The following is a 26,215-nucleotide window of genomic DNA, read 5'->3' as shown; positions in this document are numbered from 1 at the left end:
CCCTGAATAATACTTCATCCTGTGATATATTTTTTAAATGAGCTTTTGTGGTTAAGGTGCATGATAATTCCAGACTAGACTATCCAAGCGTTTTGTGAAGGAACCAGAGCGTTTCTCAGCTTAGGTGTCCTCGGTTGACGGGGGTGCATGACCGCAAGCAGTCGGGCCTGCCACCCTCGCTTAGGGATGACCAACTGTGGTGTTTCCAGCTCCGAAGTCCACCTGGAAGGACTTCAGTTCCAGACCGATGGGGTGCTTGGTCTCCCTAACTCAATTTTTAAAATCAGAGACACACACTTGTAGTTATACAGTAATTACTGTAAAATAACAGTGATATTGAGGCTTAATATGAACATAAATTGCAAATGGCTGTTGGTTCTTTGAAGGGAGGGTCTTGTTATACACACACACAAACACATACGTTTAAAGTTTGTTTGTTTAAGCAGCGAGACCCTCCTTCAAGGTAGAAATAGGGGTGTTTGGTGACTTAAGTAATGTCTTGACCTTTCTCATGTGTGCAGACTGACTGGCTCCAGTGTTCCTGACCTGATCGTGAGCATGAGCAACCAGATGTGGCTACATCTGCAGTCTGACGATAGCATTGCCTCACCAGGATTTAAAGCTGTTTACCAAGGTATGGCCACACACTGCCAGCGTTAAACTAGCATTCCTGCAGAGGGCAAGGTCCATTTGGGGTGTGTGAGATACAAATAAAACTGATATGGCAGAACAGTGTTTAAAAAAACAGGGACTCATTATTTGCACCTTCCTTAAAGTCCCACTTAATAGTCCTTTTTTGCAAAGAATTTTTAACATTTTGAAAGCTTGGTTGGCCATGCTGCATGCCATTATTCTGTCAAATGTGAAGACTAAGAATAAAACGTAAGCTGTGAAAGATGTGCAGACTTATGGGTCTCGGGGATCATGGTTCTGCTTCCTGAGATGGAGTTTTTTGCTTATAAATAAGGGGAACGTGAGCAAAGCATAGATTTGAGTGGCATCCATTCAGTTAAGCTCTGTTATATACAACATCGTATACAAATGCCTGTGTGTTCTTGGTGGAAGATGGTGAAATCTGTGTGAAATTAGAAGACAACACTACTACCAGGTACTCGTGTAGGGAAGATGTGAACCCGGTTTCAGGGCTACGGTTCTGGGAGAAGTTGGCTCATCTCCGAGGAGCCGCCACCAGCCCTGTGAACAGTGAGCTGCCCTGACCCCTCTGCTTGCTCAGCAGCCGGGGACCCAGGCTTACGGTGGGACTCTGACAGTGGTCTCGCCACACCGCTGCACCTGCACCGTCTCATCGGGGAGGGGCTCCTATGGAACAGGAATCTTTTAACCATGCTTAGGTTCTTTCCATAAGCAAAGTTTCAGAATTCTAGGGAACTAGCCATTTGGGAAGTATTGTCATGCAGTAAAAATGGTGATTATTCCATTTGGATTGTTCGACTGTAGGGGAACTGTGAAAAATTAATAATGAACTTATTTGTAAGTTGTTGTGAGGAAAAATTATGAAACTGACCTGTGGCAAAAAAATTACCAGTTATCTTTTCAATGTCTTGCACATTCTTCCTGGTTAACTGATTTCTGTCCTGGTCTCGCCTTTTCACTTAACTGTGCGCTATTGCGATTCGGGAAGTTGTAGAAAACTGATAGCCATGAAGGTGGTTCCTGGCCATAGAACTGCAAGTGAGTCCTGTGTGGAGGAGATGCACTGGCTGGTGCCTCTACTGGCAGACTCATTTCTGTTTTCTCACTGTCCATGTGTGTGTGCTTTGGTCTCTCCTTTGAAACATTTTTCAGCCTATCTTACTGGTTCCCTCATTGATGACTGAGTTCACGATAACGTTTCACATGACAGATGTGTGTGTATATAGGTGAAAACCAGCAACACAGATCTGAAGAATCAGGATTTTAGTTTCTTTTATTTTACTTCAATTTTCTTACATACAGAGACAGTGGTCTTGTTTTCCAGGTTTGTACTGTATAGAGTATTCATGAACCGAAAACAGGTAGCAAGAAGTTTGCCTATCAAGCAAATGAGGCAGGCAATTAAAAAGCATCTGCTGACCCCCAGACAGTTAGCACAGGGGAGACAGTGTCACAGGTGTGTGTGTGAACACACCGCAGCGTGGCTGTGCTGTCTGCCCTGGGTGCTGCACTCAGGGTGCCAAGGACCCGGTTGGCATTAGTGTCCCCACCTGGAAAGTGTGACCAGTTCCGCCTTACTGGAAACATGGGGTGACAGGGGATTGATGGCTCTTTTTAACAAGAAATGCTGCAAGAAAAAATGGTATCTACATCCCATCTGAAGGCTAGGACTAGAATGCAGAGATAGTTGCTGACTACTTCCTGACATTTGGATATTTAGACTTAACCTTTAGTTGAACTTCTACATGACTACAGTTATTCAAGAAAGCATGGGAGAGGTGTGATCCTTTCCCCATGGCCTGTACAACCTGCTGCCTGTGACGAAACCGGAAAGCATCGGGGACACACCAAGTGCTTCCCCACAGGGCAAATCGCAGCAAATTCACTCCAGCAGGATTAAGACACACATCACAGGGCTTGTCTCCTGAGGACTAGAGAGACAGGCATAGTTGCCAAATCATGATCCTTCAATGTTAAGGGATGTAAGTATTCTCAGTAAAAATGAAAATGTTCTTAAAAGTGTCCTATTTCAGTTTGAATGACCATACAGCGTTAATTATAATTACATTGAACTCTCATCATTGCTGTATTAGACTCTGTAGTCTATTAATAGCTGCAGGTTGAGTTGCCATGGAAATGGGGACGACCATCAGTCCCAGAGAGATTGCCGGCACAAGGCTGCGTATTACCTTTAAACAAAATGATATTCTGAAGTTAAAAAGATAATTAAAACAGAGAACTAACATAAGATTTGAGGATTTCAAAAATTGAGAAAGGAAGTCTTTCTAGAAATTGGTACTCCCGGAGTAATGTATTATGTTAGCAATTGGAGATAAAATCATTTGTAAAGGTGGTCGTCAAAAATATAAATAATCGTTTCATTTGACTTAAACCATAGTGGTTTGTGAATTCTGTTGTCAGAAATAGATATAGCTGCTATTTACATGTGGCTTAATGTTACAGGATTTAGTATCACATGATTTTAGCTAGTACATCGTGTAGCAGTTAAGAACACAGGCTCAGAAGCCAGACCACGCAGAGTACCAGGTCTGCTGGCCACTCAGTAGGTCACTCAGGACAAGTGTTCACCCCGTGTATGCGAGGTGGTGGGTAGGGCTGGATAGTAGTGACGTCGGCTTCACAAGCCTGCTGTCCCTCGGATGACTAAAACCGTGGAATACCCGTAGCACATGGAGTAAGAGATGCTACTATTGTTTGCATGTACATTTTCCTTTTTGATTTTGAGATTTCTCTACAAGTAATATTTTTTTCATTATATGAATATTAGTGCTCATAGTAGAACATGTAAGAATTTTAAGTGTCCCTTCTCTTCACCTTCTGACCTGGCCAGGTGATTTGCTCAAAGACAATAGCTTTTAACAATTCCTTCCCTTCCCTTCTAGAATTTTCAATGCTTCTAACAGCAAACCTGAAGCTTCATTTAATCTTAGTCTACAAACTGCAGAAAAACATTGATGTGCAAGAAATGTCACACCATCTAACTTTAAAGTCAAATCGAATTTCCTTTGGAGTCTCTGTCCTAACAAAGTGGCAGTGAACGTAATCTCAGGCATGATGGGAGCGGCCCCGTACCTCCCCTTACCTGTCTACTTCTGTCTTACCAAGATGCTGAGGGTTCCCTATGCTTTGTGAGGGATTCACAGGCTTTGGGTTCCTCAGACATTTGGCTCATGCTCCTTACCCTGAGGCATCCGTGGTCTGAGCTGCTGGGCACCGCCGCCCCTCCCAGCAGCTCCCTAGTGGACCCCCTGCTGGCCTCTCCTCAGACACACAGTGATGGGGAGTGGCCCGGGGGAGAACTTTTGGGGCCCACGCCACCCCTGTGCACCACCATCACCCACGCCCTCCCTCTCGGGCGCGTCTGGGTTCTCTCTGTTTGCTTCTGCCCCTGACCATCTGAGATGCGCGCCTCTCGCCTGCACTCAGGATGCCCACGCAGGGGGCTCAGTGGACTTCTCCTTTGTAAGAGGAGTTTGCGCGTCGGCGGCCAGGGTGAGGAAGTGCAGGGGAGCCCCAGCTGCCCCTGGGAAGCACAAGGCCTAGTGGGGAAAGCGGGAGAATCCCAGGGACTGAAGGAACAGAAAGAAACATGAACTAATAATAAATCATCTTACGCATATAAATAACTATATATATCTTTGAAGAGAGAGAGAGAACGAGCTCGCTGATAATTTGCTGTAAGAAAAGGATGGGAAAAATTATGCAAAGTTTAAAAAATGAGAACTCTTTACAGAGACATGAGATGTTGAGCAAGTAATGGGGGGTGAGATTTGTTTAAAATCTTTTTACACATGATAATACTTAATCCAGAATAATCTATCCCAAAACCCAAAAGGAAAAAAAATGTATGGTGTAAATAATTATACTACAGCTGTATATGTTAGTACTATACTTCTATTAAACAAACTATAAAATTCTGAGTATATAAAATATGTAAATCATAAAGTTATCATGTATACACCCATAATTTATAAATACATAAATCATATATATAACTCGGGTATAACTCATATATATGTAATTCATATATATGTATAATTCATAATGTAATAACTATCAGAACAATATATATGGAAAACTCAGTAGGCTTTCCACTTACACTTTAGAATTCTTATTGTAAGTTACAAAAGTGACTCCTGGGGATCAGAAATACTGTTTTTCTTGTAAAACAATCATGGATTTAATAATACAGCAGAATTCTTGTTAAAATTCTATAATTTAATACAGCCTGAGATTATATACATCTAAAATAAAATATGCAATATATATCACAGCGGATCATTTGTATCCACTAGAAGAGAAAGGGAAGAAATGACTATTCTCAGTCCGAGGAAGAGCACGCCCCTGACTGCCGTCCCCTCCAGGGCTGAGGATGCCAGCAGCAGCAGGGCTAATGCCGGGTGTTTGTCCTGGCAGCCAGGGGTTTGTGGTGCTCATAGGCCTGCATCTTTATGGCTTCACAGTCTACAGTTAAGTGGGTTAACTCTGGGTCATTTTTAGTCACAACACTAATGTTCAGTTAGAATTCATCACCCATGTTGATGAACTGCATTTCCACAGACCATGTTTCCCGTTATTTGCCTTAGCTATTTAAATTTTAGCAGGAGGTAAATGAAAGGAAATGTTCCCTGTGAGGCGCCACCATGTAGTAAAACAAGAACTATTTTAGGCTCACGCTAAGAATTATGACAGCAAAATTTTTAAGTTCTGCATCACTACCTCATACCAGAAACTGAATTGTCTCCTTGTCCAGTGAAAACATTGGCAACGGGGATGCGTGAAGATCAGGTGAGGCACCTTCACCTGTGATAAATAAACATCTCTGCGTCTGTGATGAGTGGAAAGGGCTGCTCTGTGTTGCAGTGGGTAGAGGGGTGCAGCTTAGCTTACACATCAGCATCTCTGTGCCACTCCTGGTAAATGAAACACTGATTCAGCATCAACCTTGTAAATCTTTGAGGTACTTGTGGTGCTAATGTTTATAGATCAGCTTGACTGGACCATGGGGTGGCCACACATCTTCTGAGTGTGTCTATGAGGATGTTTCTGGACGAGGTTAACATCTGAGTTAGTGGACTTGGTAAAGCACGTTGCCCTCCGTAATGAGGGTGAATCAGTCGGAGGCCTGAGAGAGCAATGGGCCCTGTGGGGGAGGGTCAGCTTCTCTGTTGGCCCTCGGAGAGGGTGGTCCTGCCTCCTCCTCTGGGGTCTCCATAGGTTCTCCTGTGCCTGCACTTCTCAGTCCCCATAAGGGGTGAGCCAGCTCTGTTTAATGCTCTCTTGACAGATCTATCTATCTGTCCATCTATTTATCTCACTGTTCACCCTTTTGAGACTGTTTCTCTGGAAAACCATGACTAGTATAATGCCTCTTGCTTGTATGGTTGGATTTGCTTCAGTTGTAGGCACAGACTCTTCCTTGTCCTCTGTGTGAGTAATTGCACACATTTGAAAGGACCCAAGTGGAACTGAGTGCAGTGTGTGCCCACAGGACAGACGGAAATTTGCTGGACCGTATAGAAAGTGCGCTGGCGACCCTGGCCTTGTTAGCATGAAGCTAAAATGCCGCACAAAGTCAGGAATGCACCTGCCAGAGTAAGCAATTCCTAAAATCCTAGACAAGGTAAAACTCCACGAAGGAGCTTCGGGTAACTGTTTGCCTTAATTTTGTGCAAATCCCCTGTCAGACATTACCAAGCATGTATACTTTAGCAAAGACATTGACAGGCAGCACAGGGTGTTTCTGGTTGTGGACAGACACGTCCACTTGTGGCTTCACTGCCTCTCTCTAGTGGTTGAGCCCCTCTGTGGTCACTCACTTTCCCTCTCACTCTCTAAACGAGTGGGCGCCCTTTATTAGGCCTGCTCAGTTCCTGTTCTCTGGACCGCCCTTGAATTCCAGGTGCCCCACTTGCTTGTTGAAGCGCCCTAATGTCAGAGGGCTGCTTCTCTGCACTGGGCCTGCCCCTCGTGCGCCTCACACTGCGGTGTAGCCACCTGTGGGGCTTCCTGAGGGCAAGTTCATCATGCATGTGGGGCTGCAGGTGAGCTCAAAATCGGTGTCAGAGTTGCCTTGTTGTTAGCTTCGGGGTTTTGGTTTTCCTTTTTGAATATTTTCCTCTCTTGAATAAACTTGCAGTGTTTCAAATTCTTACTGGGTTATTTTTCATTTGTTGAATTATTTTCATTTTTATTAGTATAAAATGATTCAAGCCTAAGTGAGTATTTATTGGAATGGCTAATTTTGGAATATTTATTTTGTAATGTCTACATATATACTGATAGATATATTGATATAACGTCTATACATACATATAATGTCACACATACATGTATCACCCAAACCTGTTGAGGCTAATTTAAACTGTTCTTTCTAGGAGCAATTTATAAATAGTGATTCACTGAATTTTTTCCAGTAGATTTCTTTTTCTCGAAGAATATAAGATTTACAGCAAGACTGGGTTTATATAGAGTGAATGCATGAACTTGTTGGGTCACAAAGCTCAGTAGATGGTTGGTGTTTGGCAATCGCAGTCGGTTTGCTTAGAGCTAATAAGCCTGTTTAGAGTTGCAGAGTTTTTATTAGTCATGGTTTTGTACTATGCAGCATTTTTGTGTGTGATAAACAACAGGAGTTATGAGAGAAATCCATGGATGGATGCCTCTAAGAGAACTGGTAGGTTCCTTTGAGTTGGTAATTCTTTACTTTGGAATCCAATCACAAAAAGTCAAGACTCATTTTAACCCATCATTGTATGGCCAGCGAGAGCTGTTAGAGGCCTTAGAACAGAGCCAGCTTCAGGAGGGAGGGAAACTGCTCCTGCCGCTGCCTGGCTCATCGCCACAGGCTCCTCTCAGCATCCGCGCGACCTTGCGGGTGAGCATGGAGGCCACGTGTGTGAAAACTAGGCTGGCGGAATTAGCTGAAAGATCAGAAACTTCTTCATCAGTTAGTGCTCTTAAATCTTACCGGGACTACTAGTGGAGGTGAATATAAAAATAAGTGTATATATGAACTCTTGGGTATGAATTTTCTCAGAGACTTGTTTCATGAAATTAAAAAATGACATAAGCTATACTGTAATATAGAAATTACATTCAGAAAGCAAACATTCTTATAATTTGGTTAGATTTTTTTTTGTTTTAAACCATTTAATAGCCAAATTTTTACTACTTGGCCATTTGAGGCTGCCGTCCCCTGGCAGCGTGTATCTTGTCACCGTTGTTTTCTCCCATAGGTTACAAGCTGACGCAACCAGGTTTCAGCTGCTCCAACTGGAGACCAGTGGGATGAACACGGGATACCATTAAAGCAAAATAAAAACAGCACAACTGCATCCTGGCATAGCACTAGCTTAAGAAAATTATTCATGTTTTGTCAAATGGGTTGAAGAATTTGTGTTATATGCAAATGGTCACAGTGGGCCCAGAAAATTGTATATCAGGAGCACCCTTTGCTCTAAGTTTCTGTTTCTTCCTGAGCTACACTTTACGAGTCAATCATAAATAACACTTCCTCTCCGAGATGTGAGGAAGGCTGTCATTAAGTGTTTGCATCTGTCTGTGTGTATGAGCAAGAAGAGCATGGGGGGCAATGCTGGAGAACGTTAGGTTCTAACGTGGAAATTCGCCATTAAACTCCAGGCCCAGTGGCCATCAGCCTGAGCCGCACTCCCTCTGCCATCTTAACCTTTATCCTCCCGCGTGTCTCGGTCTCAGTGGAAGCTAAGGGAAGACGCAGTCAGATACACGGGGCCCTGAGCCAGAGCGGGAACATTCCGGCAGACGTGTTGGGCAGACCCCTGCCATCTGTACCTTTGCGCCGGGGGAGAGAGAACTGGGAGTGTCTTTCTGAATGACACATGGTACTGGGGAATCGTTGAAACTAGGAATGTGTACTTCTAGACTTCATCTAGCCACATGGGCCCTCTTCCTACCTCGCTGTGCGCTGTGTTTGATGTAACATTCTCTGGCATCTTTACCACTGGGGTTCTAGAGTCACATGCAGTGGCATCCACTTCTCCTGGAAAGATTTTTTCCTTTGTTTTCTCCACATTCTGTATTTTTTTCTTCCATATTCCTGCTTCTTTGAGGATTTTTAGTGATCTCAACAGAGTCCTTGTTAGAATTACTCAATTGTGCTGATTTAAAAATGGATTGCACTTTTCATTCCTGTTTGGGAAGGTACGCATGGAGCCACTCCTTCCTGCGGACACACCGCACTGCTGGGTCGGCCTCGTCCGCTCGCAGCTCCGCTGCCAGGTGTGCCCTTTCATCACACAGCACTCAGCTCATGTGTGTTTCTCTCTAATGTATTTTTTTAACCTCTTAGCATGTAGAGCTCCATTCATGTTGACTTTTCACTGGGAACTAGGAGTGAGCAAAAAGGGGGTGAGTGCAGCAAGAGCCTGTTGCCGAGGAAGCCAGGCTGCGGGGTGGGGAAGGTCCAGAAGGTGGTGGGGCTGCGATGGACCCTGCAGGGGCAGAGCCTCAGCGAAGGGCTTGGGCTTGAGCCTTCATTTTGTTCCAATTTGCTCTAATTTACTCTGGCCTTTAGTTGCCTCTTCTCTGATGAGAGCTGGGCACAGATCATGTGCAGGCTCCTCCCCCAGCTCTAGAGAAGACGTACATCGCCAGTTCTGCAAACACTGGTTTCTGTGGGGAACAAACTCTAGAGGCGGTTAGCAGGCAAAAGGAGAAGTTACTGTTTTCTGTTAATGAAAACCTTCCCCTGGAAGTATTTTAGTGTCAAGGTGGAAATAAGAAGAGAACAGAGTCAGATTGTCAGTATAGTAGGAAACAATTCAACAATGTTCATTATAAAATCGTACCAAAATAGCACAGAGCGTGTGACGAAGTACCTCAGATGCTTAAATGCTGCAGAGTCCCAAAATCTTCCCGGAGAACAGGAGGGACTTGTTAGAAAGCAAGCTCGGGCCGGGGGGCCACGTGCTGACACTGGGGCGACACCACCGATGGGCAGGACGTTCGCGTGGTCATGGAAGGCGGCAGTAAATGGGTGATTTTCTGAGTGTGTATGTCCACAGCCAGGGAAGGTTATGGATAAGAACCGATTCCCCCTACCCGGCCAGCCGCCCCACTCGCCCACCACCCATGGAGCTCGCGGGGAGCATGCCGCCAGAGCCGGACGAGGGCGCGGCTGCATCCTTGACGTTCCGGGCTTTGGAAATGGTCCGGGAGCCCCAGCGCAGGCGCGCCGCCCTGCTCTGTCGCCCCAGGGCCCGGGTGGCCCACGCTCTCCCGTGGCCCGGAGCCGGTGGGACGCCCCGCGGCAGCGCAAGGGCTGCAGAGCCCGGGGAACGGGGCAGAGACGAGACAACAGAACAGGGTGCTGGGGCGCACCATGCGCTGGAAAGGCAGACGGAATTCGGTCCGTCAAGTATTTTAGGAAGTAAGCTGTTTAGTTTTGACTTCCCTCTAAAATCCTTCATTTCTATGCCGGTCTAACCTCTTCCCTGCCCTCCCTGCCCTCTTCACCGGCACTCACCCTGTTTGCCTCCCGTGGCCTCAGAGGGAGACAAGGGTCGTACCCCTCGTCTGCCGGGTGTGTGGGCGCCTGGCACCACGGAGGAGGGAGGCCGGACCACACCGGGGTGGCGCTTCGTTGGGTGCTCAGAGGAACATGCAACAGCATCCAGAGCAGAGCCCGAGCCACAGGGAGACCGATTTCTAGGCAACTTGGAGGCCAGCGCTCAGCACAGGCTCCTGCAGAAGCCCCCGAAATCCTCACTCCTTCATAGATGTTGGTGCCCGTCAGCCGGGACGCCGCACCCCCGGTGTCACCCTGGTCTCCAGCCTGGCGCTGCATGAGCCCCAAACCCTGGGCTGCATTCACCACGTCGGCCCCGCATCCTGCCCCGCGTGGGGAGGTGACCTTTGGGCAGAATCTAAGCCATCCGCATCGCCACCTTTTTTTTTTCCCTTGTTCATTCCATTTCCTTTTCCTGGGACTCAACAATTCCCCTTCACTGCTAAAATTAGCATTTTTATTTCATTAAAATATGTAAATCTATTGAAATTGTGTCATGGGAAATGTATGCCGCCATTTCTTGCGACTTTGCACCTGACGGACAGTCCGCGGTCCCTGCCCGTCGCCTTCTCCACTGAGCAACTTCCATCGTCGCATCCTGCCCGAGTGGTTTTCATCATTTCTGTTGCTCTTTTGATGTTTTCCACATCCTCTGAGTAATGAGGCACTTAGAATAGAACAGCGGAGGTTGTAATTTTATTAAGAATTTTCTACTTTGCTGAAAATGAACTCACTTCTTACCAATTTTTTTTTTACATCTTCAGCTCTTTTACTAACAAGTCATTATGTGCAAAGACATGGTATGCTAATTATTTCTTTTCTTCTCCAACTCAATTAGCTCTGTAATTTTTCCACATGTTCTTGAAGTTTGGTTTGTTAAGGATACCAGGTAGAATTTAAAACTAATTACCTGAGCATGACCAACACAGGTTTATATTTCCAGCAAGTTCTCTCAAGTAGATACCAGAATCCCAAAGTCTAGATTATCTCATCATATCTATTTTTATACATTCTAAGTAATAGAATCTAAGTGATTTAAAAGAATGGCATATTTTCCTTTTTATTTACTTTTCACAAGAATTTTATTTATTTTTTTTGCTAATTATATTTCCTAAACAGCTTTTCTTTTGGCTACACAGCATGAACCCTTCCCTTGAGTGGTCAGTTCATACATGGAGGTTAAGTTACGATCACCAGAATTCTAACCTAGGTTTTGCTTTCAGCTTCCACTCTGGCCACGAGCTGGTCACTAATCATCTGAACATCAGTTTCAGTATCAATGAAGTAGGGATTAATAATAATGGGTTTTGTCTGGATAAATTGCAAATTTAGATCTGAAAGCCCACACAAGTCTATGAAAGGGTCCTCAGCTGGACACTGCAATTACGTTGTGTGTGTTGCAAATGGACTGGATAAATAAGCAGTTTACCTGAAGGGTTGTTCTCTGGAAATGAGAAAGAAAACTAATATTGTTGACAGCTTGTGCATATGATTTATAAGCATTTTCAATTCCCTGTAGTCTCCCTTCTTTACGTGGCCTGATAATACTCCAGGGAGCACATTTACCTCACCCCCACTTTTTCCTTTTCTTTTCTTCCCTAAGGCTGCTGCTGTTTCCTTTCTTGAAGTCAATTCCATTACAACAAACTTTTCAAATTAGTTTTTAGTCCATTTTCAACTTTACTGTTTTCTTTCCAAACTGTGCACTCTCTTGTCAAAAATGTAATTATCAATCCAGGTCTGTGACAGTATTTTCGACTTTCCATTACTTTCCCTACTCCCGCTGGTGTGCTCAGAACAAGCAGTCATTTCATTGTTTCCTTGATGTACAATCTCCTTTAGAGTCAAGATGATGGATCTAAATTTTATGCTTTTTCTTTTTTCTGTGACATACCAAGTTGAGTCATACCCTTTCGTCCAAGGATATCATCCCTCAATTGCAGTTGGTGCTATTTATTTGTTTTTGTTCTTCCTCAAACTTTCTCCCTCTACTATTTACATTGCTTTCTTTTTCTTCTTTCAGATTTTATTAAAATAAATCAGAAGCTCTCACTTGCCACTTGGCCTTTTCTCTCCCTTCCTCACCATTTGCAGGGTATTTCCACCTGATCACTGCGGCTCTCTCCCACCGGACAGCCTCTTCACGGGGATTTCTCTTTCATGGTCTGTGATGCGCAGATGCATCAACTGCACTTTATGAGGTCTCTGATCTGTTAAAAAAAGTGTGTAGTAGAAAAAGCTGTAAACAGTGGATCTGCAACGACTTGGCTATACCTGTTTTGAGCTGTGGATTCAAGTGGATCTCTGTTGTGATTTCCTTCTTTCTGAGAACTGTCTGTGAAGTGGACATCATAACATCTTTGCATTGGGAATGATGATGTTAATGCATACATGCACATCTGACAGTCTCCAGAATGTAATAGGTGCTCAACGCATATTAGCATCCTTACCTTGGGGCCATTAGGAAAATTACATCTTCATCCATCTAGGATTTCAGGTAGTATGACCCAGAATGCATGAAAACATGCTTTTCTTCTCCATCATTCTAACTTGCTGTCAGTACTAAACTGATTATTAAAAAGGCATTGTTTGTGATTGTGATTGTTTGATGTATCTTGAAGGTATCTTAATTTATACTCTTCCCTCTGTCTTTTTTTATTCTTGCAGTTTATTTGTAGAAGAAAGAGGGTCATTGTGCCTGTAGAGAGAGCTACAGCATGCTTTTGGCTAATTACACCCCTGTGGTGTTGAAGAAAATTGCTCTAAATTGGTACCTCCATACACAGGCCTGGTCAGATACAAGCTTAAGTTTTTTGGCATGATGACTTCATAGCTCATGATGCACTTTTTCATTAGGAGACACAGCCCCCAATGTACATCAGCTACATCTACTCATTGAATAAGGGCTGCAGATTGTAATATTCTCTGTCCTTCATTTTTCATTTCTTAATGGAGCAACTTCTATAAAGAGAAGTATACTGAGTATCAGATGGTAATGTTTATATACAATAGCAAGATGCAAGACAAATGCCATTTCTTCTCTTTATCCTCGTTCCTCAGCCAGGGCACTCTTGTCAGTTGGGCTGGATACTTTCCTGTACACAGCGTGAGGGGAGGGGCTGCCTGTGTATCACAGAGTGCTTTGCAGCATCCCTGGCCTCTACCCACTAATGCCAGTAATATCTCCCCCAGCTCAATTTGTAAATACCAAAAATGTCTTCAGGCATCGTCAAACATTCCCATAGTAGGGGAAGGATGGCAGCAAAATTTCCCCTGATAGAGACCTACTGCTCAAAGTGATTAATTTTATGTTTTTATTATCAACTCATGGATTTAAACATACCTAATGATAAAGGACTAGTATCTAGATATATAAAGAGCTTTCAGAACTCAACTGTAAAGCACACACACAGTAAGTGGGCAAAATATATGAACAGACTGGATTTGGATTCAAGATGGTGGTATGAGAGGTGAGACAGAGAACTTCTCCCAAACCACATATAACACAAAAATATAGTTAATACAACTAATCCTAAAAGAGCAACAGGAAAGAAGGCCGTGCCAGACTGCATACACCTGGAGAACAGAGCAGACCTCACGAAACAGGGTCACATACCAAAGCCTTGATCTGGCAGAACCCAAGCCCTTCCACCACCCCAGATCACCAGCAGTAGGAAGAGAAATGGAGTGGGGAGAGGGTGGAAGCCTAGGACTGCTGAACACCCAGCCCTGGAGGTCTGCTTTGGGAACACAAACCTACATTGCATGATATTCTGGAGATGAGTAGGGTTGCAAAGTTAAGACAGGTGGAATACTTGGAGAGACAGAGATTCCAGCCATTTGTGGAGGACAGGGATCCACACCCGGCTGCTCTGGGACAAAGGAAAGGCAGGCGGTCTGAGAGGCTTCCTAGGAGCAAGAGGGCTGCTGAAGGGGCGGGGTTTGCACAGACCTTGCTGCACAGGAAAAGGGATAGGTGGACAAGGTTGTCGGGGCCCGCTCTGACCGGCATGTTGGGAACTTTGAGGAGCTTCAGGGGCTCCATCTCCCTGGCAGGCTACTCAGCTTCAAGGCCCTCCACTGTTATACGCAGCCTGTCGCGCCTTTCTCCTGGCCTGCCGGCACCAGCTCGCAAACCAGCAGTCATTGCCCTGGTGTCAGGCCAGCCAGAGACAGGCCCTGCCTGTGGCAGCTACAGACGCAAAAGACAGAGTCTTACACCTGGGTGCTCAGCCCACTGGTTCTGACGGTGGAAACAGGCACAGCAGCTGGGAAGCAGGAAACAGCTCTTTCCTCCTGGCAGGCACCAGCGCCGCTCCCCTATGACCCCCAGCCTCACTCCAGGGGCTGAGCAGCTCCAGAGACTGGGGCTTCTGGGCACTAGAAAGCGACACATACAAAAATGAAACGTCAAAGGAACCTGGTTCAGATCAAAATCTCATAAACACCAGAAGAAGGCCCAAATGAAACTGAACTCACCAATCTTCCTCAAAGAGAGTTCTAAATAAAAATCATAAGCATGCTCATGGAGGTACAGAAAAATATTCAAGAACTCAGGGCGAATATAGGAAGGAAATTCAATAATTAAATTCCATATCTGAAATGAAACATACAATGGAGGGATTTAAAAGCAGATTAGATGTAGTAGAAGTGACAGTAAATGGAATGGAAATTAGAGAAGAGGAATACAAAGAAGCTGAGGCACAGAGAAAAAAGAATGTTGAGAGAACTGTGTGACCAATCCAAACGGAACAATATTCGCATTATAGGGGTACCAGAAGAAGAAGAGAGAGAGAAAGGGACAGAAAGTGTCTTTGAGGTGGTAATGGCTGAAAACTTCCCGAATCTGGGGAAGGAGATAGTTGCTCAGACCACGGAGGTGCACAGATCTCCCAACAAAGATGACCCAAGGAAGACAACACCAAGTTATATAATAATTAAAATGGCGAAGAACAAGGATAAGGACAGACTTTTAAAAGCAGCCAGAGAGAGAAAAAAGGTCACATACAAAAGAAAACCCATCAGACCATCATCAGACTTCTCAACATAAACCTTACAGGCCAGAAGGGAGTGGTGTGATACAATTAGTGCAATAAAACACAAGGTCCTCAAACCAAGAATACTCTATCCAGGAAGATCTATCATTTAAATTTGAAGGAGGGAATAAACAATTTTCAGATGAGCAAAAGCTGAGAAAATTTACCTCAGACAAACCACCTCTACAGTGCATTTTGGAGGGACTGCTATAGATGGAAGTATTCCTAAGATTAAATGGCTGTCACCAGGGGAAATAAAACCATAGCAAGGTATAACAATTAATTGCTAAGCAGAAGGAAAATCAAACCAACTACCCCCAAAGTCAATCAAGGGATAGATAAAGAGTACAGAATATGATACCTAATATACAAATAATGGAGGAGGAGAAAGAAAAAGAACCTTTAGATTGTGTTTGAAGTAGCATACTAAGTAAGTTAAGTGAGTTAAGTTAGACTGTTAGATAGTAAGGGAATTACCCTATAACCTTTGGTAACCTTAAAGCCTCCAATGGCAATAAGTACATACCTATCAATACTCACCCTAAATGTAAATGGTCTGAATGCACCAATCAAAAGACATAGAGTCACTGAATAGATAAAAAACAAGACCTGTCTATATGCTCCCTATAAGAGACTCACTTCAAACCCAAAGACATACATAGACTGAAAGTAAAGGAATGGAAAAAGATATCTCAGGCAACTAGTAGGGAGAAAAAAGCAGGAGTTGCAGTACTTATATCAGACAAAATAGATTTCAAAACAAAGAAAGTCACAAGAGACAAAGAAGGACATTACATAATGATAAATTGGTCAGTCCAACAAGAGAATATAACTACTCTAAATATCTATGCACCCAACACAGAATCACCTACATATGTGAAACAGATACTCACAGAATTAAAGGGGGAAATAGAATGTAATTCATTCATTCTAGGAGACTTCAACACACCACTCACTCCAAAGGACACATCAAACAGACAGAAAATAAGTAAGGACACAGAGGCACTGAGCAACATATTAGAACAGATGGGCCTAACAGACATCTACAGAACACTCCATCCAAATGTTACAGGAAACACATTCTTCTCAAGTGCACATGGAACATTTTCCAGAATAGATCATATACTAGGCCACAAAAAGAGCCTCAGTAAATTCAAAAAGATTGAAATTGTACCAACCAGCTTCTCAGATCACAAAGGTTTGAAACTGGAAATAAATTACAGAAATAAAACATAAAAGCCCACAAACACACAGAGGCTTAATAACATGCTCCTAAATAATCAATGGATCGATGACCAAATAAAGACAAATCAAGCAATATATGGAGACAAATGACAACAATGATTCAACACCGCAAACTCTGTGGGATGCAGCAAAGGCCATGCTAAGAGGGAAGTATACTGCAATACAGGCTTACCTCAGGAAAGAACAATTCCATATGAACAGTCTAAACTCACAATTAAGGAAACTAGAAAAAGAAGAACAAATGAGGCCCAAAGTCAGTAGAAGGAGGGACATAATAAAGATAAGAGCAGAAATAAATAAAATCAAGAAGAATAAAACAATATAAAGAATCAATGAAAGCAAAAGCTGGTTCTTTGAGAAAATAAACAAAATAGTTAAACCCCTAGCCAGACTTACCAAGATAAAAAGAGAGTCCATTCATACAAACAGAATCAGAAATGAGAAAGGAAAAATCACTACGGATACCACAGAAATGCAAAGAATTCTGAGAATACTATGAAAAATTATATGCTAACAAACTGGATAACCTAGAAGAAATGCACAACTTTCTAGAAAAATACAACCTTCTGAGTCTGACCCAGGAAGAAACAGAAAATCTGAATAGACCAGTTGCCAGCAAGGAAATTGAATTGGTTATCAAAAAACTACCTAAGAACGAAACTCCTGGTACAGATGGTTTCACTGCTGAATTTTATCAAACATTTAGTGAAGTCCTAACACCTATTCTCCTTTAACTTTTCCACAAAGTGGAAGAGGAGGGAATACACCCAAACTCATTCCACTAGGCCAGCATCACTCTGATACCAAAACCAGGCAAAGGCACCATAAAAAAAGAAAATTACAGACCAATATCCCTGATAAACATAGATGCAAACATACTCAACAAAATATTAGCAAACCAAATTCAAATATACATCAAAAAGATCATCCAACATGATCAAGTGGGATTCATCCTAGGGATGCAAGGATGGTACAGCATTCAAAAATCCATCAACATCATCCACCACATCAACAGAAAGAAGGACAAAAACCACATGATCATCTCCATAGATGCTGAAAAGGCATTTGACAAAATTCAACATCCATTCATGATAAAAACTCTCAACAAGATGGGTATAGAGGGCAAGTACCTCAACATAATAAAGGCCATATATGACAAACCCACAGCCAGCATCATAATTAACAATGAGAAGCTGAAAGTTTTTCCATTAAGATCGGGAACAAGACAAGTATACCCACTCTCCCTACTTTTATTCAACATAGTACTGGAGGTCCTAGCCACGGCAATCAGACAACACAAAGAAATAAAAGGCATCCGGATTGGCAAGGTAAAAGTTAAAGTGTCCCTGTTTGCAGGTGACATGATGTTGTACATAAAAAACCCTAAAGAATCTACACCAAAACTACTAGATCTAATATCTAATTTCTGCAAAGTTGCAGGATAAAATACACAGAAATCTGTTGCATTCCTATACACTAATGATGAACTAGCAGAAAGAGAAATCAGGAAAAAAATTCCACTCACAACTGCATCAGAAAGAATAAAATACCTAGGAATAAACCTAACCAGGGAAGTGAAAGACCTATACCTTGAAAACTACAAGACATTCATGAGAGAAATGAAAGAAGTACCAATAAATGGAAACATCCCATGCTCATGAATAGGAAGAATCAATATTGTCAAAATGGCCATCTTGCCTAAAGCTATCTACAGATTCAATGCAATCCTTATCAGAATACCAACAGCATTCTTAAACGAACTAGAGAAAATGGTTCTAAAATTCATATGGAACCACAAAAGACCCCAAATAGCCAAAGCAATCCTGAGAAGGAAGAATAAAGCTGGGAGGATTATGCTACCCGACTTCAAGCTCTACTACAAAGCCACAGTAATCAAAACAACTCGGTACTGTCACAAGAACAAACCCCTAGACCAGTGAAACAGATTAGAGATCCCAGATATAAACCCAAGCATATGTGGTCAATTAATATACGATAAAGGAGCCATGGATATACAATGGGGAAATGACAGGCTCTTCAACAACTGATGTTGGCAAAACTGGACAGCTACATGCAAGAGAGTGAAACTGGACTACTGTCTAACCCACTGCACAATAGTAAACTCAAAATGGATCAAAGACCTGAATCCAAGTCATGAAACCTAAAAACTTACAAGAAAACATATGCAAATGTCTCCTGAATATAAACATGAGCAACTTTTTCCTGAATGCATCTCCTCGGGCAAAGGAAACAAAAGCAAAAATGAACAAATGGGACTACATCATGCTAAAAAACTTCTGTACAGAAAAGGACACCATCAGTAGAACAAAAAGGCATCCTACAGTATGGGAGACTATATTTGTAAATGACTTACCTGATAAGGGGTTATCATCCAAAATGTATAAAGAACTCACATGCCTCAACACCCAAAAAGCCAATAACCCTATTTAAAAATGGGTGGAGGATCTGAACAGACACTTGTCCAATGAAGAAATTCAGATGGCCAACCGTCACATGAAAAGATGCTCCACATGGCTAATTATCAGGGAAATGCAAATTAAAATCACAATGAGAAATAACCTCACACCAGTTAGGATGGCCCACCTCCAAAAGACAAGTAACAACAAATGCTGGCGAGGATGTGGAGAAAGGGGAACCCTCCTACACTGCTGGTGGGAATGTAAGCTAGCTCAGCCATTGTGGAAAGCAGTGTGGAGGTTCCTCAAAAAACTGAAAATAGAAATGCCATTTGACCCAGAAACTCCACTCGTGGAAATTGTGCCAAAGAAAACAATTCTCAGATTCAAAAAGACATATGTACCCCTATGTTTATCACAGCACTATTTACAATAGCCAAGATATGGAAGCAACCTAAGTATCCATCTGTAGATGAATGGATAAAGAAGATATGGTACATATACACAATGGAATACCATTCAGCCATAAGAAATAAACAAATCCTACCATTTGCAACAACATGGATGGAGCTAGGGGGTACTGTGCTCAGTGAAATAAGTCAGGCAGAGAAAGACAAGTGCCACATGATTTCCCTCATTTGTGGAGTGTAACAACAAAGCAAAACAAGTAAGAAAATAGCAGCAGCCTCACAGACTCCAAGAAGGGACTAGTGATTACCAAAGAGGATGGGTGGGGAAGGGCGGGTGGGGAGAGAAAGAGAAGGAGCACATGGTATGTGTGGAGTCATGGGGAAGATAGTGTAGCTCAAAGAAGACAAATAGGGACTCTGTGGCATCTTAGTACACCTGATGGACAGTGACTGCAATGGGGTATGGGGTGGGACTCTATAATAAGGGTGAATGTAATAACGACATTGTGTTTCTTGTGAAACCTTCATAAGAGTGTATGTCAATGATACTTTAATTTAAAAAATAAGAATAGATTTTTCACCAAAGGAGATACAGGGATGGCAAGTAAGTCCATGAAAAGATGCCTAGCATTATTAGCCATCATGCAAGTGCGGATTGAAACAAAAATGAGGCGTCATTACACAGCTATCAGAGTGTGTACAATTAAAAAAGAACAGTCACAGTGCTAAATGTCATCAAGGATGTGGAGAAACTGGATCATTAAGACGTTGCCAGTGGGACAGTAAGTCATCCTGCAGCAGCAGTGACACACCTGGGCATCTATCCCAAAGAGCGGAAGACTTACATTCACACAGTGACACAATAACATAAGAACATAAGCAGGATTATTCGCAGCAGCTTTGTACAGAAACTTTCTAGATGTCCTTAAAGATGCAAATGATGAAGCAAATGTTGGTATATCCATATGGTGGATTACACCTGAGCAATAAGAAGGAATAAGTGATTGATACATACTACTCTGTGAGTCTTCCAGAGAGTCATGGTGACTAAAAAAGCCATTTCCAAAGGGTTACATACTGTAAGATGCCATTTCTGTAACATTCTAAAACGATGAAATCATTGAGATGAAAAACAGATTAGCAGTTGTCAGGGGTGAGGAGGGGTCAGGGCTGAAAAGCCACCAGTAGAGACAGCATGTCGATGGCGGCATCCCGCATCTTGCCTGTCTCCATGTCAATGTGCACCAGTTGGCAGCATGTCGCCACGGGGTGAACTGGGTGACGGCCCCATGGGATCTTTCTGTATTACTTCCTGCAGTTGCATGTGGACTTATGATTATCTCTAGATACAAAGCTTAGTTAAAAAACAATAAAACTCCATAGTAATTATTTACCAGATTACAGATGAAAACTGAATATTCGCACATCTCCAATTTCTACTCTATAACTTTTCTATTTAGTAAGTTCTACTGATATTCTTATGTAAATAAAAATCTTGCCTGATTTTCAAAATAAATATCAGTTAGCTTGTCTGTTTACAGCTAGTGGCCACTTTGGTAAGATACTCTTTTTTTGTTTATTTGTTTTCCTTCTTATTGTTAGAAAATGGGAAAACTTAGTGCCATCAGTAAAATTCAGTCACTATAATGTTTTATGTGATGAACATAATCCGTTCTTCCCCTGAGGATTAGCTCTGTGCTGCAATCTTGCTTTCCATTGAGTGTATTTCCTTTATCTGAAATTTTTTTTGAACCTGGCAGAGCTGATCTTACTTTCCATTGTCCCATTGAAATAAGTGTTTGTTAACCTTGTTTATAAATTATACAGCCTGTCTAACTCAGCCCTAAGAAAAGCCAGGACTGTATAAATTGCCAAAGAGTAAGTTTTATATGAAAGGAAACCCTGCTTCATAGATGGAATTTCCGGGGTTGGGACCAGCCATCACGGGCTGAGGTGGGCCTGTGGGAGCTGCTCTGTCATTCAGGCGCTTATCTTGTCTTGAGTAAATGATGGTATTAGGCAAGGATACATCAAATCAAGTGAGCAACAGATAAGATTTTTTATGAGTTTTCCCCTTGAACAATATTATGATAAATTCATACAATAGCATTTGATTTTTTTTCCCTCTCTACCAGGAGAATCAAGCAAAGAAAATGAGTTTGCCCTTCAGTCTTTGAAGCTTTTTGATGCATGACAACCAGTCTAGTGATAAGAATCAAGCTCCACTCTTTAAATGAGCAATGCGCCAGTTTTCCAAGCTGTCTCCTTTAGTGTCCCTGCCAGCTTTTCCTGTGTTTTTTTCTTGTCTTTTTTAGCCACATTATTGTTTCATATCATTTTTTTCACATTATTATTTTGGAGGAGAAATACATGAAGTGACTTATCTTAGGTGTTCCATCTACACTCATTTGTTAATCATAATGTATTAGCATATCGTGAAAAGTCTATGGCTACTGACAAGTGTCTTTTGAGAAGAGGAGGAAACACCTTTCGGACTTACTCCTAAGAGACTTCCTGTCAGTGTTTCTGAAAAAAATACCTTTTACTCAGGAACCATTTCTAAGGTGTCATGTGAATAGAACTATACAAAACATTACAGTTTTGTTGTTTTAAAAATATGTAATCATAATGCTGTAATAATGTTTATTATTATCAGTAACAAAACATAGATCAAATACAGAAAAGCCAAAAAGAAAAGGAAGCCACCACATAGCCAAATATACTCAATACCAGGCCTAATTTAAAGCCAGTTTCTTTAATATTCACTGAGTGAAACTGTTTTGAAGGCTAAGGACATAGAGTTGGAATGTGCAAAGGGCCAGTGCTCACAGATTGTACATTCTAATCAGGAATGGGGATGCCTGTCACATTCCAGTCAGGAAGCTGGGGCTCCTTCTCCCTTACTCTGGCCAGAACCAGACTTTGTGTGAGGGTCTGGCCTACAGGCGATGTTTCCTCCCTGCCTCATGAATAATTACATATTATCTGCATTATTATATTAATAATGCAAAAGGTATCACATATCTCATTGTTTCTCAGACATGGACTTCTTTACATTCACACTGGTGTCTCTGGTTGGGATGTGTCTTACAATCATTAATGAGAAGACCTCATGACACTTCCCCGTTTTCTTTTTCAGTGTTGTGTGAAATAATTACACACCTTATAACTGATGGTACTTGAGATTTGATGTTCTTCCAGGCAGCAATAAACGCAATAGAGAAAAGTGCTGGGGAGGGCAGAGGGCAGGAGGGGCACAGGAGCTTAGGGTCTTCTAGGCAGAGTTACCAGAGCTTGTGTCTGGGGAGAGCAGAGCTGGGTGGGGCGGGGGCATCACAGGGCTGTTTCAGCAGGAAGCCCAGCCAGTGCAATGCCACGAAGGGGATCTGCCAGGTGGGCCTGCTGAGCAGCGAGACGACCAGGGCAGCTCTGGCAAGAGTTGTGGAGGATGAACTCCCGTGAGTCAGGCAGGAGCAAGAGAGAAAGGACCAACACCTGACTCTGGGAACCATTGGAGGTTTGTGCAGGGCAGGGGTGTTGTCTGACACACACTGTTAAGGGGACTATCTGATTTGTGTGTGACATACAGACCGTAGGGATGGGGCAGAGGCCAGCGTGAAGGCAGGAGGCTGGCCAGATGGACAGGAGGTCAGCACGTCCAGGTGCAGGGACTCGTGGATGTTATTATCAGCCCTCCATATACATCCTCCCTTCCAGGACCCTGACTGCTAGAAGTAGGGCCAAGACGCCAAGCAGCCAGGGTGCAGGAGAAGAAGGTGGCAGGAGACTTGTCTGTAGAGCTGAGTTCCTCTTTTCCTCACTAAGACACGGACGCTTTCCGGACTGAGGTGATGCAGAGAAAGGGCAGACCGGGTCACACAGTTAGGCGGGCATGTAATGCGAAGGAAAGAATGCTGCCCCCTCATTGTTTGGGGGAGAGAAGGGATGACATGCACGTGATGTTTACCACTTAGAGAAGGACATACTGCACCTCACATTCAAGGAAGAAGCGTTTGAAGTTCCTATATGAAAATGCAGTGAAATGTCGTGTTAACTGTCAGGAGTTCTGTTTCCTTTAACATAGGCTTGTGTGGAATAGGCAATATGGAAGTAACTAGACATCTTTATAAATTGAACAGAAACATTGTAAAATCATCTGCATATACTTAATTTCGCCATTAAGTATATGCACATCGAGTAATTAGATTTTGCAGTAGGGATTATACCCACATGAACATGACATGGAGCCTTAAAGACCCTGTTTGATTCTGTCCTGCAGGCACATTGGCATGGATGGGGGGAGGGAGGGGCTCAGGGGTACTGCCCACGATGGTTTTCTCTGGAAACAGAGTGCCAGGAAACCTCAGAGGTGTCTCCACGTTTCCCGGGTGACGGAGAGCACCACAGTGCCCTTCAGGCCACAGGTCCTGGGTCGGTGTTCTCCTCGGGTGCGCAGGGTGCCAGGGGCTGATCGAAGGCCTGCCGTCCCAGAGGGAATGTGTGGGGCTCCGGAGGCAGAGCACGGCCTGGGAACCGCCTGTGCTGGCAGGCCATCAGACCGCCTCATTCGCTGGAGTCTCTCGGACAATGGACCGACGGCGGAGTGGGAGGGGATCCCAGCGCGCTGGGGGCCGACGGAGCCAGCACGCCAGCCTCCCGCCTTCCTGCCCTGGAGCTGAGCTGGGAAGAATCTGCCCCCAGCTGTGCCTAGTGGTGACAGTAAAATCCGGTGCAAACCCGAATTTAACATCAGGCCAGAGGGAAAGAGAACCAGGAGGCAGACACTGCGTCCTCTTCTGCTGTTGGAAGAGCTCCTCAGCCCGGGATGCTGGTGGCTGACCGGCCAACACAAGGATGCCCTCGTCGCCGGGGCACAGCAGCCCCCATGCCTGCTTTAGAAGACTGACTAAGCAGGCTCAGCCAGAGGCCCCACAACTGCCCAGGAACAGTGCTAAGGGTACAGGAGATGGCCTTGAGAAATGGTGCCAAAGTGGCCCGCCCACACCACAGACACCGCCACAGGCAGGATCTTCAGTTAAGGAGCAAAGGGAAAATTAAGAGAGCATGTTGTTTATTAATGCCCAGCTGAAAAACAGAAGGAATTCTAATAGGAGATAGTTACAGGAAAAATGTTTTGCAGTGGAAGGTCCTGTCAAGGAAATCCAGATAAAGCTAAAAGATCAGAAAGCATGAGCACAAAACTAGAAGAATTTTGAACAGAAAAGTAGCTGAATCTTTACATAAAGACCCACAAAAGTCATAAAACAAAGTTTATTTCTTCCATTGTTTCTTTAAAATCTTCTTTGAATTTTTATCAAAATGTGACTTTCTAACCTTCTGAACTATGGATAAAAGGAACTTACTAATTTAGCATCATTAAGTAAACTTATTTTTTTCAGTGATTTGTTCCCACATCTTAAAATGAATTTCATATTCCATACACTACCGGAAAGGCCTAACAGTAACCATCATTTGTTGATAATGTGAATCATTCAGTGATTAAATAGACTTGGCTTTGTGTGAATGTGTGTATTTAATCATTACACTGACAAGTACATCAAAGCAGATCGATTCACATATGCAATGTAGAACATAGATAAGATTGCATTTTTTAAGTGATTCGCTTTCAATAATAAGTAGCGACGATTTTTCTAGAGATTTCCATTCATGTATTTGTACCACAGGATTTGGTGGGAATTCTTTCCAAAAGCTACCTAGTAACCCCAGTGTTATAAACGCACTTATGGTTGCCTGCCGGTCCTGAGCAATGAGCCCTGCTTATGATTTTTTCCTGCAACCTTCTAGATTTCACTTAACATACATTCTCCACCCCACATACTTTATTTATAAATGTATTTCCTTAAAATACTTCTCATATTTTTGCCATCATAGTCAGCTCTCTCCCTGTGCCTCTTCACTACCTGCAATATCTGTAATAAAAGGACGAAAGCTTTACCAAGCAATCCATTAAGTCAGTGTCCTGGTTGGTTGCTTGACAACTACAACTGGGCTCTGAAACTCTTAGACAATTCCATTATGTTACAATTTTTAGAACAGGCAACTGCAAGAATTAAACAGAAAACGGAATTCACCTAAAGAACTCTGATATAATCAGATACCAGTCTTTCATACTTGTAAGCATCGATTTTCCTAGGAAAAATGATTGCATAGCAACGTGGCCCCACAGTAAATACAGACTGATCCGAAACAGCAGCTGGAACTTCATCTCTCCCTGTAGGAACACTTACCAGTATTGTAGAAGAACATGCCAGTTCTCTGCTATGAAATTAATTTTTCCAATATGAAAGATGAATGGGAAGAAACTCAAGTCCTTGAACAAGTTATTATTATGGACAGAAGAAAAGTAACAGGAGAGCTACAGTGTGCTTTATCTGAAGTTTAGCAAGACTTTGGGTAATACTCTGCTTTTATTGGGTAGTAAAAAGGGAGGGGATCAATAAGCAAGTATGGCCAGTTGTTTATTGGGAATGAAGTAAATCAAATAAAATCAGAAGTGCATGTAAAGCATGATTTTAGCTCACATGCAGCTAGGGGCTGCCATGCTTTAAAAAGGGGTGGGCTGAGGCAGTGAGGGGGCAAGATGGAAATAGATCAAAAACATTTTTTTAACCAAAAGTGATATCCTGACTTTCAGTTAAGATAAAGTTCACACACAGGCTGGAATGTGAAAGCAGTTAGGAGCCCGGCTAGTGGGAAGGTAGGAGGGTGATTCTGAGCACCCAGGTGCCTGCAGCCAGCCAGGAGAGCAGCGGACCAGAGGCCACACCCGTACAAAGGAATGAAACTCGAGGGGCACTGATGTTCAGCTGTTACAGAACCCTGTGCCCCGGTCAGGTGATGAACCGTGCAGGGCAGCTGTTC

General features: G+C 43.1%; 1 protein-coding gene across 1 annotated transcript in view; it reads left to right on the top strand.

Annotated features, from left to right (window-relative positions):
• CSMD1 (CUB and Sushi multiple domains 1) overlaps positions 1–26,215 on the top strand; it is a 1,485,257-nt gene that overhangs the window by 1,152,760 nt on the left and 306,282 nt on the right. Inside the window, exon 12 of the mRNA XM_036898253.2 lies at positions 522–634. Coding sequence (XP_036754148.2) covers positions 522–634 — 113 coding nt within the window. The remainder of the gene's footprint in view (positions 1–521; positions 635–26,215) is intronic.

This window comes from Manis pentadactyla, chromosome 7 (genome assembly GCF_030020395.1).
Source record: "Manis pentadactyla isolate mManPen7 chromosome 7, mManPen7.hap1, whole genome shotgun sequence".
NCBI lineage: Eukaryota > Metazoa > Chordata > Mammalia > Pholidota > Manidae > Manis > Manis pentadactyla.
The sequence above is the reverse complement of the archived record's forward strand: the minus strand, read 5'-3'. Positions and strand labels throughout refer to the sequence as shown.